The sequence below is a fragment of the Boleophthalmus pectinirostris genome, unplaced genomic scaffold, assembly GCF_026225935.1.
Source record: "Boleophthalmus pectinirostris isolate CB_2022bp ecotype Guang Dong unplaced genomic scaffold, ASM2622593v1 HiC_scaffold_7, whole genome shotgun sequence".
Taxonomy (NCBI): domain Eukaryota; kingdom Metazoa; phylum Chordata; class Actinopteri; order Gobiiformes; family Gobiidae; genus Boleophthalmus; species Boleophthalmus pectinirostris.
This window is the reverse complement of record NW_026571473.1, coordinates 3961505-3981491: the sequence shown is the minus strand read 5'-3', so window position 1 is coordinate 3981491 and position 19987 is coordinate 3961505. Positions and strand designations below refer to the sequence as shown.

Below are 19987 nucleotides of genomic sequence, written 5' to 3'. Positions count from 1 at the left end.
TAACAGCGGTAAAGACATGTTAGCACTCACCACAGCACGCAGCCCCTTCTTGATCTTGTGCTGTTCTCCGAGCGGGTTGGTCAGACAGGTCCATAGGCTCCGTCCTCTATGTGCTGGGACAAGACGGGGACGAGCAAGACCAGTGGATCCGTGCGGTGAAACTGAGAATGCGCTGTGGACTACAGGTCTGGGCGGGCTGCTCCTGTCCTCCATGCCCCATTACCGCGGCTGGTTCCGAGGTGGTGAAAAACATCCAGACAGAAGCGTGAATCCCGTTTGGTTCATTATATCCTGTTCTGAGCGGTCTGTCCTTTCAGTTCTTCCTTGGGGAAAACACTTCTCAGGCCCAGGCACCTAACACCACTCCACGCTCCAACTCATCGGGGCTCGACCTGAACCGGGTCTGGGTTTGGACGCTGTTGTATGGGTGGGGGAACAGCAAGGCAAGGCAAGTTTATTTGTATAGCACAATTCGTACACAAAGTAATTCAAAGTGCTTTACAGAATAAGAAATACATTAAAATCATAATAAAAACAAATCAAAACATAATGATAAAGATTAAAACACAGCGGTACACATCCCCACGCATAACAACAAACCGAGATGACAAAAAAGCCGGTAGCAGCTGAAGTGTGTGTTTTCTTCCCGTCGACGTAAATACGTTTGTGTCTCTGTCCAATCAGAACCTTCCTCACCACCAGACGTTGAGCAGAATTAAATAAACATGATTTAACGTGTTTTCCATGTAAACCTTAATTCGGAATGATTATTTCCACGTAAGCTCGAAATAGAATAATTTAATTTCAAATGAATTAATTCGGAATAATTAAATTTGAATTAAAAAACATCATGTAAACGTGGCCACTGTGTAACATTCCAGACAGAACAATGATATCTCCATAGAAACACACAGGTGACGGACGCCAAAACAAAAAGTTACATAGTGCGGCTTTAAGAACACACTCTAGGAACCTTTTCTGTCACATCTGCCGTTAACACAGAGTTCAGATGGAGCGGCACGTTCAGCTTTTATTACAGAATGGATTTTGTCTTGAAATGGGTGATTCATGTGTTACCAATTTAAACTATAATATCTTGGCTTATGAACTAATGGAAAATCTATAGTCCACCTCTGATGCTTTGTTTGAATCGATTCTCTCATTAAAGCCTTGATAGAAAATGTCCTCGCTCCATTAAAGCTGCAGGACACCACTTCCTCAAACATGACTCACGTTTTTCATCCATAGATTAGATTGTAAAAGAAATACTGAGGTCTATTATTATTACTTAAAGATGCACTATGTCACTTTGTGGTTGAGGGTCTGTCACCTGCTTGTTTCTATGGAGATGTCATTGCTCTACTTGAAATGTTCCACAGTGTGACATTAAACAGCTCTACTTTACATTTATTCAATTACAGGTGGTTTTATCGCTCAAAAATACTCGCCCCAGTTCACCTAAGAAGTTCATGTATCATTTGTTCATTTGTTTTTCAAAGTAAAACCAAAAATAAGAATGAAAGAAAAAATGAAAAAACAACTATTTTCTTCATTATTTGTCTCCAAAACCAAAATGAAAAAATCGAAAAATGAAAAAACAATTGTTATCTTTTTTTAATGTTTAAATGAATAATGGAAAAAATGGATAACGACCGTTTCCCGTTTCCGTGACTTAAACTGTGATGCAGGACTTATGTGCTGCATACAGACTGAACCAGGACTAAACCAGGTCTAAACCAAGTCTAAAACAGGACTTAAAAAGGACTAAAACAGGACTAAAATGGGTCTCAGTCCCGGTCTCAGTCCCGGTCTCAGTCCCGGTCTCAGTCCCGGTCTCAGTCCCGGTCTCAGTTCCGGTCTCAGTCTCAGTCCCGGTCTCAGTTCCGGTCTCAGTCCGGTCTCAGTTCCGGTCTCAGTTCCGGTCTCAGTTCCGGTCTCAGTTCCGGTCTCAGTTCCGGTCTCAGTTCCGGTCTCAGTTCCGGTCTAATCCCAGCCTCAGTCCGGCATCGCAGTTTTAAGTCATGGAAACAGGAAACGGCCGTTATCCTTTTTTTTTTTTTTTTTTTTTCTTTTTTTGGTTTTATATTGAAAAACGAATGAACAAACGATACACAGATTAATATGTTTATGTTTAATGTAATATCATGGAATATTCCAGGCAAAGCAATAACATCTCCATGGAGACAAGTAGGTAGTGGACCCTCCACCAGAAAAGTTGCGCAGAGTATGGCAGACTGAAGTTGTTTCTTGTTCTCTGTGTTCAGGAGGGCAGTGCAGAGGTGTCTCTCCCGGTGCCCAAACACCTGGCTGGAGTGAGTGGATCTGGGGCCCAGGGAGGAGCTGTGGCCCCTATGACCGGCACCATAGAGAAGGTATGAGGGGTACAGTGTTATTATACAGAGATGTAACGATATCCAAATCTCTCAGTACGATATTATCACGATATGCATCTCACAGTACGATATTTATTACGATATTTTGAAGAGGTTCATATAATTGTACATGGGACAATGCTTTTGAAATAGCTTGACAAGATTTTGGTGTGAATTATTTCTGTCATAATCCCAAGAATTCAAGTCAAAAACATATGTCTTCATGTTGTCTGCGCTGAAATGAATCATGGGATATGTAGTTCCTTATGTTTATAAACTGTTGCTTCTATAAAACCATGAACTTGTGATTCGATGTATTGTGACAGCCCACGATATTACTGAGAGACTTTTGATGATACGATATAACGATATTTCAGTTATTGTTACATCCCTGTTGTTATTATAATATAATATAATATCACTGGAATGTGAAAACACTGCATATTTCCTGCCCCTGTTGTGTGGCTGGGTAATTAATCAAATTAATTCAGGTTTTAATCATCAAGATGTAGAAAAATTGCTAAATCATGAAATTGAGCATTATTATGAAACAAGTTTACGCTTGACTTTCTTAAATCCAACGGAGGTTCTTGCGCAATTACAATTAAATCTCTATCACATGTAAATTTGGATTTCATTTTTCAAACCAGAATTCAGTCAACATTTAAAGATGCTCTGTGTAACTTATCAGCTGGAGGGGTCCACTGCCTGCTTGTCTCCAGGGAGATGTGGTTGCTTTACCTGGAATGTTCCTTATGAATGATTTCTTATGTGAGCAGGGTCGCCTCTACACAGATCTGACCTGTCACTTGGTCTAGCTTATTAAGAAATGTTAATGTTTCAATATGGAACATTCTAGACACGGCAGTAACATCTCCATGGACACAAAAGCAGGAGGCAGACCATCCACCAGAAAAGTTACACAATGCACCTTTAAACACACACAGTGGCATTAAAAGTTTGAGTATTTAAGGTGGTTTACAATTTGATTTCAGATAAAATATGATGAGAATAAAAATGTTTGAAAGACGAGCAGTCCCAGCTCTGACTTTGATCATCCAAAAATGAGGTTTTATTTCTTGGCCATGTCACCCAGCCCTGTTCTGGTGCATTTTATTATTTTCAAACACTCTTATCAAACTGATCATTGACCATAAGAAATGACCCGACCTGAATCAAAGTTTTGACAGACTGCTCAGCTCTGCTCTTAGTCACAGTTTTAGTTTTTAACAAGTTCTAAAATGTGTCTTCAGGTTTTCGTGAAGGCCGGAGATAAAGTTGAAGCTGGAGATGCACTGATGGTCATGATCGCGATGAAGATGGAGGTAAGAGGAGAATCTCATTTTACTTTACATTACAAAAAGTGTGTACAGGCCCTTTTAAAAACACAGTCATCCAAGAGGTGGAGATTGAGTGTTGATGTTTGACAGTATGGCAACAGCAAGTGGTTACTGAGAAAAGTTCCATAGTAGACCTTTAGGTGTCATAGTAATGCCAGTAGCTTTGATCCTTACATTCTTTGTTTAAATATATTCACCTTTTTTTTTTTTTTCCACAGCACACGATCCGAGCGCCTAAGTCCGGAGTGATCAAGAGGGTGTTTTTCAGTGAAGGCTCTCAGGCCAATCGCCACGCCGCCCTGGTGGAGCTCGAGGAGGAAGAAGAGGAAAAGGAGGCACAATAAAACCAGGCATAAACTAGAGCCAGGACTAACCAAGGACTTTAGACTACCAACATCTCAAGTGGATGAATGCAGCGTGTGTTTCTGTGTCAGTATCATGTCTTCTGTCTGTCCATCTTTCTCTTCATTTTGTCTTCTAACTTTTAGGGCTGAACAATTTTGGATTTCATTTTTCAAATCAGGATTCAGTCAATATTTAAAGATGCACTGTGTAACTTATCAGCCGGAGGGGTCCACCGCCTGCTCGTCTCCAGGGAGATGTGATCGCTTTGCCTGGAATGTTCCACAGTTTGCCTTTATACCTTTTACTGGCAAAAAACACTATTTCTTATGTGAGCAGGGTCACCTCTATACAGATCTGACCTGTCACTTGGTCTAGTTTGTTAAGAAATGTTAATGTTTCAATATGGAACATTCTAAACACGGCAATAACACAAGCAGGAGGTAGACCATCCACCAGAAATGTTACACAATGCGCCTTTAAACACACACAGTGGCATTAAAGTTTGAGAAACAAATGAAATCTGAACAGCTGAATTGATTTAAGGATTGCGTTTATCTCAGAACATGTTTGTAGAGATCTAAACTACAAAGGTTAACTGCTTTTTCCCCATAAAGAGACAATGTATTTACTGTATTTTCCGCACTATAGGGGCTCTGGATTATAAGGCGCATTGTCATTGAATGGTCTATTTTTGAACTTTTTTCAAATATAAACCAAACCGGACTTTAAATGAAACACAACAGTTAGATAAGTCAGTCAAAGTTTATTTAATGCGTTCACAATAACTCTCAACTTTGTTCAATTGTAACACGTAAAAAAATACTGTCTGAGACGCTAAATTGTTGGTGTATTCACAATAAGTCATAATTGTTCAAACAGTTGGGCGATTACAGCGTCCAGCACGTCCACATCCCTCTCATCATTATCCGAGTCAGTGTGGTTACTGTTCCCTGACAGTTCAGTGATGATTCTGGTCTTGGTGAAACCTCGGACCACAGTTGATACTGATCCTTAGCCCAGGCGTCCACGATCCGTTGGCAGATCGTGGCGTAAGTCGCTCGGCGCTGTCTCTCTGTCTTGGTGAATGTGTGTTCGTCTTCTCTCATCCACTGCTCCCACGCAGCTCACACTTTCACTTTATAACAGTCTTGAGTTTAAGCGTGTTTCTTGACAGGTGCATTTTGATATTAAAAGGAATCAGTTTGTTTTACTCCTGATGCTCCTGACTATGGGAGCCATAATGCTGCAAGTGGTACGGCTTTGTAGTTTACTAAAGTCGTACTAAGACACCCCCTATAAATTCATATATAAGGCGCTCTGGATTATAAGGCGCACAGTCGTTTTTTGATGAAATTAAAGGCTTTTAAGTGCGCCCCTGTGGAAAATACGGTAGTTTGTGAAAAGTAAGGAAGTTTTTATTTCTGTAGCGCTTTTCACAGACATGTCACAAAGTCGCCACCACCATCATTCACGTACACGCCACTTTCATACTAGGCAATGTGGTTAAAGTGCCTTGCCTAAGGACACAACAACAGTTCTTGTGACTGGTGCCCCCTCAGACTCCTGATTTTCCCAGGTCTCTCATCCAAGTACTAACCAGGCCTGACCTCTGAGCCTCTGAGATCTGACAGGATCAGAGTGTATGTAGCCTTGTTGATTTCGTAATAACTTTTTTCAAATTCCAATTTCGATTTGCAATTACTGTACAACCACTTACCTCCTCCCTGTCTGTCTCTCTTCTTTAACCTAATATTCAGTCTTTAAATTAAAAATAAAACAATTGTAAGAGTGTTTTTGCTGGACTAACCCATGCACCGTTACTGATGGTTGTCATTTAACCTGTAGAGTTAATTCTATTATTATTTAAGACGGGGATATGCCTGGGTTTATGGCACAGACGTGATGGGCAGTACATGTGTATTTTAAATCATTACAGACTGAAAATATTGAAATAAATTAAAATTATTCTGTATACTAAAACTGAAATGAAAGAGGAATTACTGCATTTAATGATCAAGTAAAAAAACTGCCTTAACTCACAGTAAATTTTTTTGAATATGTTATAAATGACATGCAATTTATAACATTTAAAAACACTACTGTTACCATGGTGACGAGATTTACGACTATTAAAAAGTGCACTATGGAACATTTCTGCTGGAGGGTCTGTCACCTGCTTGTATTCATGGAGATGGTTTAGCTTTGTCTAGAATGTTCTGCAGTCTGGCATTAAACTTGTCTGTCATTCGTTCAGTTATAGCGAACATTCTTACTGTGAGCGAAGTCGCCTCTCCACAGATCTGACTTGTAGTTTCATAGTGCACCTTTAATTTTCATTTCCGTTAATTTTGTGTGTGTTTTTTAGTTTGTTTTTAGGTCAAAAGTCTGTAGTATTTCTTTTAGACTGGTCCCAACCTTTAGAAACAAAAATTATTTCCTATAAAATGTAAATCTTTCTGTGTTAAACGTGAAATTGGGACTGAAATAAAAACTGTAAATACACACTCCTGTTCTGTACACGGAGCAGAAGCTCATTTTCATCATGTGATTTTGTTCTTTTACTGAAGTGGCCTTTTTCAGATCAACAACTGTATTATTCTGTTTGTGATTTTCTGAAGAAATTGTAATAAAATATCTGTACAAATGTGAAACCATCTTGAGCCGTCTTCCTTTTTTCTCTTTATACAGTAAAACATGATCCTTCCATTTCACTTGCATTTCTACTACTCTTATATAAATACTCATATTTAAATATATCATGGCTTTTAAGTACAATTTAGTTTAAAAATCATATAAACTGCAAAAATCTAAACAAAAGTAACAAATATACTGTAGTTTAAAGACTTGAAATGACATAAAGCTCAAAGCAGACGACTTGGGACTTGACTGGGACTTGACGGACTTATGGGCCAGTGCCTCAAAACTCGACTTGGGACTTGACTGGGACTTGACTGGGACTTGACGGACTTATGGGCCAGTGCCTCAAAACTCGACTCGGGACTTGACTAGGACTTGACTGGGACTTGACGGACTTATGGGCCAGTGACTCGAAACTCGACTTGGGACTTGAGACTTATTTGAGACTTGGAAACGACTTGTATAGTTGAAATATAACATTTATTGCTATAACTAGACTAGAAATGAAATGTACTGATAATTTCTTATAACAAAAACAGTTTGGCCTCATGTCCAGTGTTTTATTTGGTGTTTCGGTTTAGGACAGTGAGCTCTATTCACACTTACGGCTACAGTACATACAGTTCCTTTAATAATATAAAAATATTAATATATAATATTTATTTTATATTACATAATAAAACAAAAACACAATACAATTCAGTTTTATAAAAATGTCTTTATTTCGTAAATAGAACTGCATTTTCCGATGTACAGACAGAGGACAGAGGACACAGAGGAGATGATGATCTGCTGCACATTTCGCTGATGGAGAGGAACAAAAATAAATTATGAACAACAATTAACAATGAAATTTACTCTCAAAACATTTAAATGTAACAAGAACCATTCTGTTTCCTAAAATAAAAAAACAAATATGCAAAACGTCTCTCCGGAAGCTTCAAAACACCTACACAGCTCAGGATCTGATGTGGACATTTGTGATGGATTTCAACAAAGTTAGTTAAAGGTGCATTGTGTAACTTAGGCTCCGTCAAACGCTTTTCTCAGTGGAGATGTTACTGTTTTTTCTGGAATGTTTCACAGTATGGCATTAAACCTTTTTATCTTCATGGAGACCAAACCAGACCAAATGACAGGTGGAGAGGCGACCCGCTCACAGTCAGAATGTTTGTTTTTCTAAATATTTTTGAGCTACAAAACCACTCGAAATTGAATAAATATAAAGTAGAATTATTTAATGTCACACTGTGGAACATTCCAGGCAGAGCAACAAACGGGTGACTAACCCCAACCAAACAAAACGTTACACAGAGCACCTTCAAGTGTAACAAATGAGCATGTTTTTCAATTACACTCTTGATACGCTGCTTCAGGAATTCCCCAGTGGTCCACATACTCACAAAAAATTGCTTCATTTTTAACAGATTTTTAGACATAAATTATGAAAATAGGTGTTTTCATGAAATCCAACTGTGAAAAGTTGAAGCTTCTAGGCCTGGAAGCAACTCGTGCCTACAGTAAAGTACCATGTTCTTTCAGATTACACAAAGCTGCTGTCACTTTGTTACAGTTCCTTTTATCGCTTCTGTACCGTCATTAAGCAGTACACAGTGTAGATATTTAACAAGGGAATATTTAAATTGAAGTTATTGCCAAAAATATATGGCTTTTTGAGGAGAGAAACCATTAAAAATATGGTACATTAACATTTCAGCTATTCTTAAATTGGGGTTCTTGACTTTTTTCTAGTAAGAATCATTTAATTTTTTATCTCATGACAGAATAAAAACTGTTTGTGTGAAAACTGGTTGGAGGTTCTAATTTACTCAAAACTGACTCCTGTGAGACTTAAGCACAAATCATCACATCACAAACAGACCTGGAGTTGTGTTTTTGTGTTTCATTTGCACATTCATTTCAGTAATCATTTATTATCAGTCTGTTTACATCTGCAAAGCTCAAACTGCTCTGTTCCACCTTGTGATGTCATGTACAGTAGTTATAGTTTTCAAGTGAACAGCTCCTTTTACCTTCAGTTCAGTAGAGATCGACAATTCCAGGACTGAAATGATCCAAATAATTCTAGTGAAGGTGTATGAAGCTTAAAAATACAATGGAGCACTTCCTGTATTATCGCATGACATCACGAGGTGGAACAGAACAGAATGTTTTCAGTATGTTGATGTATGTCGGGATATGTGGGAATGAAACAAAACGCAACACCAGATCCGTTTTTGACGAGGAAACAACATTATAACGTAGATCTTTGTTTCTTGGTTTGAAAATGTTGTTCCCTCAGTTTTTAAATATTTCAGTTTTTATTCTGGATTATAATCTGCCTAGCAACAAGATCCCAAAACTATCTCTGCCTGTTTACCACCCAAATAGGCTTCTCGTAGAATTAATTTCACAAACCCTTTTAATGGGAGTTTACGGTAAATGAAGACATCTACAAACTACTGTACCTGCTGTTGTAAATGACATAAATATTGGACCAATAAATAAACACGCTTCAGTCGTCAGTTGTACTTCTACATGACATAATTTCAACGGTTTCACAGAATGAAACTCTTCGTTAGCCTGAAACTACAGTAACCATGACTATGGGATTATGGAGTAACCGTAGCAATTGATTTTTCCACGAAACCGTTGGCGATTGAGTACCTTCTGTCACTGGCCCTTTTGAACCAGAAATCCACTTTGTACCTTTAGATATAATTTATTTATTTCTGATTTAATACATAGAAAATTGTTTTATTAGTTTGGGGGTTTTGTGTTGAAGATGAAAAGACAATAGGCCAAGATATTCAGATGGAACAAGCTCAAGATGGACCCCAAAAAACCTCAAAAAACAGGGGTTGCCATGGAAATCTGCCATGTTTGAGGCAGTAGTGCAAATCTCTCATGGGTCAGCCTGAAGTGACCCAAATCTGATTTTTTTTTAGCCCCTATACGACCTGTATCTGATCTTTTAATGACAGTCTGAACGACACAGATCTGATTTTTTCAAATGTGACCCAGGACACTTGGATCTGTGCTCCTGAAACTGATACATATCTGATCTTTTGACATGTGACTTCAGTCTGGTCAGGTCACATTCATCCCACCTACACGTCAGGCTCAGAGTCTCGTCAATGGAGGGAAAACGAGGTTTAGTGAGTTTATTCATATTTGGGGGATCGCTGTATTTAGGTCAAATTGGAGGCGTCTTTTTGGAACTGGGCGGTTTTTGAAATGACTGCCAAAGAAATGTCCGAGCGCAGCTACAGGCGATTCTGACTCCAGCGTCAACCAAAAATAAAGAACCTGTGAGTCAAATACAAGGAGGCTAAAGACTCCAACAAACAAAGCGGCCGTGGACGTGTAACCTGTCCATTTGACCAAAAACTGGACTGTATTTTAGGAGACAAGTCCAGCGTTTAGGCGACTTCTGTAAACACTGAGCACGCTCGCTGTGTGTGACGCTGTCGTGTTGTCCAGTGCTCATGCGGGACACTTTTGGGGCATTTAAAGATCACACTGGAGATCACAAACAAGTCACATTTAACTGGAAATGTGAACGACCTCGCAACAAAATTGCAGTCTGACCATAGCCATAGATACTGTATCATCAGGGTGACCAGATTTTTTTAAATTAAAAAAAAAAAATATCTGGGACATTCCTGGTTTGTGGTGGTTGGTAAAAGTAAAATTCTGAAACTAAGGAAAATCGTTCTGCACTTGGCCCATTCATGACTCACTCACAACTAACATGAGTCAGTATAGTCACATTTTCTTTGTGTTTTGGTCATTTTAAAGCAGCTTTTCCATATTTTACTTAAACAAATGACAATGTATGTCTCTTTTAACTGTTGGCATTGCTCAAATTGGTCCAAAAAAGGGACACAGGGCTCAAAACTGGGATTGTCCCGTGTATAAAAAGGATGTCTGGTTACCCTAAAAAGTAAACTGCTGGTAAATACTAGTACCGTATTTTTCAGACTATAAGTTGCGCTTTTTTTCATGGTTTGGGTGTTTCTGGTGACTTATACTCCGGTGCGACTTACGTATTAAAATTTTCAGACTGACAGCCACAAGAGGGCTCTCTAGGCTTGTGTGTCAGTATCTATTACTCCTGTACCACTGTCACTTCACTCTACTGCGCATGCCTCCTGTAGAAAAAGCTGCTGTTCTGCTGCAAATAGTGAAATATTCAGCCGAAAACGGTAATCGAGCAGCAAAAAGAAAGTTTGGAGTGTGTGAAAAACTTGTGAGGGACTGGTGGAAAGCGGGGATGGAGAGTATAGCATCACGGTGACTGGGAGGGTGCACCATGCAACTTTCCTGAAGTCACTGGATGGATGGACAATGTCTGAACTTCAGTGACACCGAAACCATCCTGTTGGGATTCAGAAAGACCTGAATAATTTTAACTGGAACTAAAGAGGAAGTGGCGCACCGTTTACCTCATGGATCTATGGTTTATCTCTGGAGGTTGTGCAGAAGTGACACGAGGATGAAGAACTGAATGGATTTAGTGATTTGGAGTGAGATGGAGAGTTTGGTAAACTTGTTCTGTTCTGTTGTTTATGTTATAGTTTATCTGAAGAAATGTGAAATATGTGACGTTAACAGTCTGTTGTTCTTTATTCTATTCTTATTACTAGAACTTGACTTTCAACAGGAAATGTCTGTTCCTGGTTTCTGATTTTATAAAATACATTTCCCCAAAAAGTGCAACCTATAGTCCAGTGAGACTTATGTTTTATTCTTCTTCAATGTGCATTTTTTGGCTGGTGCAACTTATACTCCAGGGCGACTTATACTCCCAAAAATACGGTACATCTATCACAGATATGTCCAAACATGCAGTATTTTTTGCAGTTTGCAGGTTTTTTTCGATACTTTGATGAAGCCAGAGATCAAATATTTAGTGTCCTTTTGAGGATCTAAGCAAAACTAAAGGTCTGGAGACTCATTCAAACCTGTTACGAATGCACACTGTTGTTTTTTCTCTGTTTGAAGCACCAGTCTATGGCCCTCGATCGCCTCCTCCTCGTCTGCGTTTTCATATGAGTGATGAGAAAAGTTCAGACACCACCGCTCTATAGTGTCACAAAGATTTATATTAGGCCGTTAATTCCATTCAAAAATGTTCATAATTACCAATAAAATAAAGAGTATAATCTGTAACCTCACTATAAAAGCTTTTAAATTCAAATTTCGTTCCATCGTCACGTTTATCTGAAGGTACAAAGTGGATTTCCGGCACAAAAGCGACAATGAAGTTTAAAATCAAGTTTAAAACGGTTGCCTTCTGAGTTGGACATAAATATAATGCAACCACAAGACTCTCTACTCCCCCTGCTGGACACTTGAGGTACTGTAGTAGTATAATATATATGTATATATCTATATATATATATATATATATATATATATATATATATCTACACTAAAAGAAAATCCTTGTTCAAAAGGGGAAGTTGTGCTGAATATGGTTGATTTTAACTTCTCAAAGCCAAACGGGCCTTTTCTCGATACCAGGCGCTCGGCTAGATGTGTTTGCTTCAAAAGTGCGGACTTCTACTCACCGTCCCGTTCGTTCTCCGCGGGGAATCGGCCTAGAATTACTAAAAGTATGAAACCACAACTCGCCAGGCGCCATCTTGACAAAAATGTACATAAAATAAACCAAAAGGGACCAAGAAGTTTACTGCCAAATGAAGCACTGCGCAACATTTTGAGTGCAGGGTTCGCCAGGTGCTCCTCTCCATGGACATGTTACTGCTTTGTCTAGAAGCCCAACGCTACATTACAGTTCAGATCTGTGGAGAGGCGCCCCTATTCACAGAAGGAATTATGGTATTTTTGAGCAATAGAAACACCCGTAATGAATAAATGGATATGTTTAAAGTCAAACCATGGAACATTCTAGGCAAAGCAAAAACACCTCCATGGACACAGGTAGGTGGCAGATCCTCCAGGAAAGTTGCACAGTGCATAGGCTCACCAGATTCTCAAAATTCTAAACTGGGACACACCCGGGTTTGAATGTTTGGAAGAAATTAAATTGTAAAAAGAGCGTGGAACATTGTGAATTCTCGTGTCTGTCATAATTTGAGGGACTTTTTTTTTTTGCTTTATGGTCATTTGCAAACATGGATTTCTGTATTTTGGCAAAACAAATGAGATTTTATGCTCCACTTTACTGTTGGCAGGGATCAGATTAGTTAAAAATTGTGATATTCCTGTTTTAGTCCTGGTTTAGACCTGATGTATCCCTAGTTTAGTCTTAGTTTAGTCCTGGTTTAAATCAGATTGGTTCAAAATAGGGACATGTGGGACATTTCTTGTATAAAACAGGGACAAATGAGTGGTTCTGGATAAATCTGCTGGGACAGGGGACACAGGGCTCAAGGGACGTCTGGTCACTCTAGCAGTGTATCTTTAACCCTACAACTTAGGTTTAAAACTAACTAACTAACTAAAACTAAGAGCAACGCTTCAGTCCTTTTAGCAGCTTTTCTATTCTTGTGGTTGTCTCTAGGGGGCAGCAGAGATGACGCTCTTAAACCTGTATTAAAATGTATATTTCAATAAAGATTTCTACTGCTCTAATAGCATTTGGTGGCTTATATTATTTTACCTTTCATGTGTCATATTTTAAAACTTTGAATTATTTTCAAACTTGTCTTATTTTTATTAACATTTTGATTAAAAGATGAGACTAGGGTGATCAGACGTCCCTATTTACCCGGGACAGTACCAGTTTTGAGCCCAGTGTCCCCTGTCCCAGCAGATTTATACAAAACCACTGATCTGTCCCAGTTTAATACAAGAAATGTCCCAGGTGTCTCTATTTTTCAACAAAATGTTCTAAAGCAGGTCTAAATCATGACTAAACTAAGATTAAAATAAGACTAAAACAGGACTATCACAATTTTGGACTAATCTGATCCCCGCCAACAGTAAAGAGAAGCATACATTATCATTTGTTTTGCCAAAATACAGAAATCCATGTTTGCAAATGACCACAAAGTAAAAAAAAAAACAGCCGTTTCAGAAGTCCCGCAGATTATGACTGACTCAAGAACACAATGTTTCATGCTCTTTTCACGATTTCATTTACACCAAGCTCCCAACCCGGGTGTGTCGCGGTTTAGAATTCTGAAAATCTGGTCACTCTAGATAAGACTGAAAAAAGGTGAACATTTTTTACTTCAACATCACAGCTCCAGTCGTGCGTTCGCTGTATCCGACTGTAAACTCCAGGAGGTGGTCGGAGAGAAACACGCACACACTTCATACACCAAAATGAACAAACATTGAAAAAAACATGTTGGAGATGAATGTGACGATGGTTTTAAATGAAAAATAAAACACAAAATGATATGTTTCCAGCTGCGGGCGCCTGAAACATGTCCAGGTAAAAGTAATAATAGTTTCTCCTAAAACAACACATGAACGTAGGAGGTGAACTCTACCAGAAAAGTTACACAGTGTTTCTTTAAAGGACATGTATTACGCAAAATGGACTCTTTTGAGCTTTAAGTCATGTTTAATGTTGTTACCTCCTCAAAAACAGACCTGGAGTTATGTTTTGTTTCAATCACATGTTTGAATAACTCTTTATTATTAGTCAAAATGCTCTGTCCCACTTTGTGATGTCATAAAGTGGTCATTTTGAAGTGAACAGCTCGTTTTACCTTGAGTTCAATAGAAATTCCAAGCAGGGTGACCAGATTTTCAGAATCAAAACCTGGGACATCCCCTGGTTTGTGGCGGCTGGTAATAATAAAACGAGTGAAACGAGTGTGTAATTAAAGAAAATTATTCTGCACTCAGCCGATTCCGGATTTATTCAGGAAATGTGAGTCAGTATAGTCACATTTTCTTTGTGTTTTGGTCATTTTGAAGCAGCTTTTCTGTATTTAAGCTAAACAAATTACAATGGTAACACTTTATAATAACTACACCTTATTTAGCCTTAATAAAGCATGAACAAAGACTTAATTAATCATGAACAAAGAATTAATAATGATTCACGCTTAGTAACTACTTAATTACTACCTTAATTAGCACTTGCACTTAATTTGCCTGTGCTGTAAATAGTTACTCATAATTATTTCATACTTAATTACTCATGAACTAACCATTTGAGCATTTATTAATCATTAGTAAACTATGAGAGAATGATTTACTAATAATGCAATACAATGATCATTCAGGCAGCTGTTATCTGTTAGTCTGTAAGTCTTTTTGAGAGCTTTTCTAAAGTGAAGACTAATTATCTTTTCTTAAGCATTTACTAAGCATGAATCATTATTAATTAAGTCTTTGTTCATTATTAATTAAGTTTTTGTTCATGCTTTATTAAGGCTAAATAATGTGGTTATTATAAAGTGTTACCATTACAATTTATACGTCTTTTTTACTGCTGGCAAGTCTCAAATTGGTCAAAAAGGGACAAAACAGGGGACACATGGGATGTTTCTTGTATAAAACTGGGACATTTTTTGTATAAAATGCACAAATCAATCAATGGTTTTGTATAAATCTGCTGGGATGGGGACGCTCAAAACTGGGACCGTCCCGGGGAAATAGAGAAATCTGGTCACACTAATTCCAGGTCAATTCCAGAGCTAAAATCCTCCAAATGATTCTGGTAAAGATGTATGTAGTTTAAAAACCCACCGGAGCACCTCCTGTATTAATACATGACATCACAAGGTGGAATAGAGTGTTTTCTGTTCGAGACAAATCTGCATCCGTGTCTTAAACATGTGGGAATGAAACAAAACAAAAACACAACTCCAGGTCTGTGAGGGATGAGGAAAGCGATCAGAAAACAGCGTAATATGAGCCCTTTGAGAAAACAGAGTCATTTTCCAATCTGTTTTAACATTGCAATGCTTTTTGGGGGAACAGCAAAATGAACAAATTAAACTGGAAATCTCAACATCAGCGTCTAGTACCTTCAAAAAAATATATACGTCGAAAATATATGGCTTTAAACGGACCAATGAGATCCAGGTCCAGAGAGTTAAACAGGGAAGCAGCTCCACCCGTAAGACTTCACTCCGATGAACAACTCTTTCTGTACAAATGAGGCACTAAATGGAAAGTAGTTCTGTCAGAATCCAGTTGCGACGCTTCGGTCTTTGGTAACGAGGAGGAGGAGGAGGAGATGAAAACTGCGAAAGGAAACGAGCTACGAGAGTTTCCAGTTTTTTTCCCTTTCAGTCAAAATAAAACTCGGGATTTTCAAAAAGTTTCATAAGTTTTTCCGAGTTTGTTTCCTGCTGCTACTTTCCTTGTGCAAATTCAAAAACACAACATTTCTGTTGTTGTAGTCGGTCGATGATGATTCAAGATTGAAGGAGTTTGATGCAAAGAGTGTGGGATTTAGAGGCATTTAAAGCTGAATCATCAAACTTTTAAACAAAACTGAAAAGAAAAGCAAGTAATCAAATTTAGAATCTAATATGAGTCATTTCATACGGTGCTTAATATATTTTTATAAAGTCTTTTATGTAACTTTTGTGGGGAGGGTCCGCCACCTTATTGTCTCTATGTTGATGTTATTGCTTTGTCTGGAATATTCCACAGGACGCAATGAAAAGTTTCCATCTTGCATTCGTTCAATTAAAGTTGTTTTTATAACTCAAAAATACATTCAAAAACATGCATTTTGACTGAGGGCGTGGTCACATCTCCATTAGGGCTGAGTATCATTAAGAAGTTGACGATACGATACACACCTCGATACAGTGAGCTTTCGATTCAGTTCGATATATTTCAAATCGTTTTGATATGGTTCAATAAAAAATAATGGCTAAATTGTGGCTATGATACTAAAAACCTTTGTCAAGTCACTTCTTGTGTAAAATTAATAAACATTTTACTCATCAAAGGAGTGAACATGTCAAATGTGCAGCATAAACGTGTTTCCTTCCACTAAAAAAGCAACAAAACTGTAGCGCTGTAACAAAATAATTTAGTTACCGTATGTTTCGGACTATAAGGCGCACTTAAAATCCTTTAATTTTCTCAAAAATTGACAGTGCACCGTGTGTATTCATTCTGGTTGTGCTTACTGACCTCAAACCGATTTTATGTGATACACAGAGCTAAAAAATCCGTCAAAATGTTTTAGTACAACTTTGGTAAACTATGAAGCAGCACTGCTTGATGGAATGTCAAAGCATTACAGCTACTGTAGTCAGGAGCCTCGAGGAGTCGTGTCCTTTTGTCCGACAGAAGCTGAACTGCATCAGCGCACAAGGATCGAGCTGTTTTTTTCAGCGCTTATAGTTTATGCAAATGAGCCATGGCGATAGTTTAAAGTTTGTTACTTAGTTACACATTTTTACTGTATATTTGAGTCCTGCTCGTAGGAAATAAAAATCCAAACTTCAAATTATCTACGCATATTAACATTTATAATCCACATTCACTAAGACCTGAGGCAATGCTGGGCAAGTAACACCACGATCTGCCAGTGGATCATGGACACCTGGACTAAGGATCAGTTTCAAGTGTCGCCTGTTTGTTTTCCTTAATGCTCCTTATAATCCAGTACACTTTATAGTCTGAAAAATACGGTAAATACACCAAGAAATACTCTTGGTGATATATCGATACAGCAGCCCGTGATATCAAAACTGTATCTTCACGTTAAACAATACGATATATCAATATTTCAGTATTTTTGCACACCCTACCCTCCATAGATCTGGTCTCTAACTTGGTTTGGTGGCATCACATTCTTGTTTTTATGGACATAGATTAATAAATCTAATACCAGATTGTGGCATATTCCAGATAAAGCAATAACATCTCCATGGAGACAGAGACTGAGTGAATAAGGTAAGTGAGGAGTAACTTCGGAACAATGTAAACTGTTTCAAATGAACTACTTCTGTTTTTTTATGCTTTAACGCAATAAAAATCAGGTACAGCGCGTTTAAGGTTTATTAGTAATTTGTTTCCAGCATTTTAAATTAACCAAGATCAGACAGGATTCTGAATTAGACTTGAAACTGTCTTGCTGAATAAATAAATTTCAATATAACAAAAACAAAAGAAAAAGAAAAAGCGTACCAGCAATTTTACTCAAACTTTTAAATGCCACCAAATCCCACTTCGTTTCTCATCTTAAAAATGTACATTTTGGCAAACTGTCAGATGTGAAAATCTCAATCAAAAATCTGTTGTATTATTGCTTCTTGGATGTTAAATGTTCTGCTGTTTCTTCTTCTTCTGTTGTTGTTCACACTGGAGATATGCGCGTCGGCTTCAGCAGTGCGTGGCTTCGATGGGGGACAGCGTCAGGATGCTTCTGTCGTTGGAGAAATTCTCGGGATCGCTCCATGATCTGAAATAGCACGTATCGGACATTAGCGCTGGAAAAACTTCGGAAAAAGGAGGCCAGTTTGTGTGATCCCTCAGTCCAGTAGGTGCCATTGCAAAAGAACATTTAATTCTGTCAACTGGACATAAGAGTTTAGAGTGAAAACATTTCACCATCATAGACTGTAGAAAGAAATGGACTCAGCTGGTTTAACTCAACACATGACCCTGTTTTACTTCTCTTCACTGGCTCCTGTGGGTTTTAGCATCAATTTTAAGTTTTCACTGATCACTTTTAAAGCTCATTTAGATCTTGCACCAAGTTAAAATTCAGAACTTTTAACCGTGTTCAAGCCTCCCACAGTTGCAGATCCTCAGACAGGTCCCTCTGACTGTTCCAAAGTCCAGACTCTGGATGAAGGTGATGGAGTCTTTTCAGTCCTCGACTTTGGAAACGACCTGCCTGAGGAGATACAACTCACACCATCACTATCATCTTTTAAATCACTTCTTAAAACTCACTGTTATCTGTTTGGCCTTCGTTTTAACTGGTTTTAGTTAGATTTTATTCCTTATTTATTTTAATTTGATTTTATTCATACTGTATATAACTTATTTATAATAATTAATTGAATTGTTTGTGTCATTGTCTGTTTTTGTGCTTTCGGTTTGCTACTTTTAAGCTTTTTGTTTTGTTCTTTGCTGCTTGTACAGCACTTTGTAAACCTTATTTTTAAATGTGCTTTATGAATAAAGATTCATTATTATTATTATAAGCGCGGGTTTTAAGCAAAATCAAACCATACATTCGACGTCTGCACTTTGAAAAGGCCATTCATGCATTTGTGAACACACAGCTCGATTACTGTAACTCTGTGACCAGGCCCTGCTCAGACGTCTACAGAGGGTCCAGAATTTAAAGTTTTAACTGGAAAGAAGCAGAGGGACCACATCACTCCTGTTCTTAAATCTCTGCACTGGCTCCCTGCACATTTTAGAATCCATTTTAAAACTGTAATGATTGTTTTTAAGAGTCTTAATGGCGCCTTCCTATTTATTTGAACTCCTCCAGCCCCATGTCCCATCCAGAGATCTGCAGTCTGGAGACCAGCACCTCCAGCTGTCTCCAGGACCAGACTGAGGACCAGAGGAGATGGGACCTTCTCTGTGGAACACTTTAAATCCTTGTTCAAAACGCATCTTTTCTCCCTGGCATTTGCCCAGAGTTTAGAAGAGACGCCTTGGCACCTTCCTGCTGTTATTATTATTATTATTATTATTTTATTATTATTATTCTGCTTGATTTACTTATTGTAGGTTTTATTTCACTGTAAATGTTGTTCAGCACTTTGGTAAGCTTTGGCTGTTTTAAATGTGCTTTACAAATACATTTAATTTGATTTGAGTGTGACGTCACCCACAGGGTTCAGCTCCAGTCAAATGAAGCTCACGAGGCTAGCAGTTATAGGGGCGAATTTGGAGTCAAGTTCCAAATTAGGAATTTGTTTACGAACAAAACAGAGTAAAAACAGGATCATGTAGAGTGGGTTAATAGGACCAAAATGAAGAGGCTCACTGCAGCAGTTACAGAGAGAGGAGTGACAATTTTTCAATGTAAAGTCAATTTGAGTTTATGGAGCCAGAACGCGCCTATACTCACGTCCTACTTGGAACGCTGTGGCTAGAGGGTCAGCAATGTCCATTTATATACACTGAGAGAGTTCTGATGAGTCACGTACCTGCCTGAAAGGACGAGGTAACCACAGTGAAACTAACACACCCTGGTGGTTTACAATTTACATCGAAATAACCAAGATGACTGTTCACACCTAAGGGTATTCCAGTTGACAGAATTAAATTTCCTTTTGCGTTCAAAAATGGTGAGGAAACATACCTCAAAAAATACCTGCAAAAAAACCTTGACCAATCCCATTTTATAGTTAATATTTTGGTTCA

General features: G+C 38.2%; 2 protein-coding genes across 2 annotated transcripts in view; one reads left to right on the top strand and one right to left on the bottom strand.

Annotated features, from left to right (window-relative positions):
* The window catches only part of mccc1 (methylcrotonyl-CoA carboxylase subunit), a 29372-nt gene extending 22661 nt beyond the window's left edge, over positions 1-6711 (top strand). Inside the window, exons 17-19 of the mRNA XM_020925175.2 lie at positions 2265-2372; positions 3626-3697; positions 3931-6711. Coding sequence (XP_020780834.1) covers positions 2265-2372; positions 3626-3697; positions 3931-4056 — 306 coding nt within the window. The 3' untranslated portion in view covers positions 4057-6711. The remainder of the gene's footprint in view (positions 1-2264; positions 2373-3625; positions 3698-3930) is intronic.
* A 7307-nt stretch (positions 6712-14018) lies between these two features.
* atp11b (ATPase phospholipid transporting 11B (putative)) overlaps positions 14019-19987 on the bottom strand; it is a 187749-nt gene continuing 181780 nt past the window's right edge. The window contains exon 30 of the mRNA XM_055164437.1: positions 14019-18056. Coding sequence (XP_055020412.1) covers positions 17978-18056 — 79 coding nt within the window. The 3' untranslated portion in view covers positions 14019-17977. The remainder of the gene's footprint in view (positions 18057-19987) is intronic.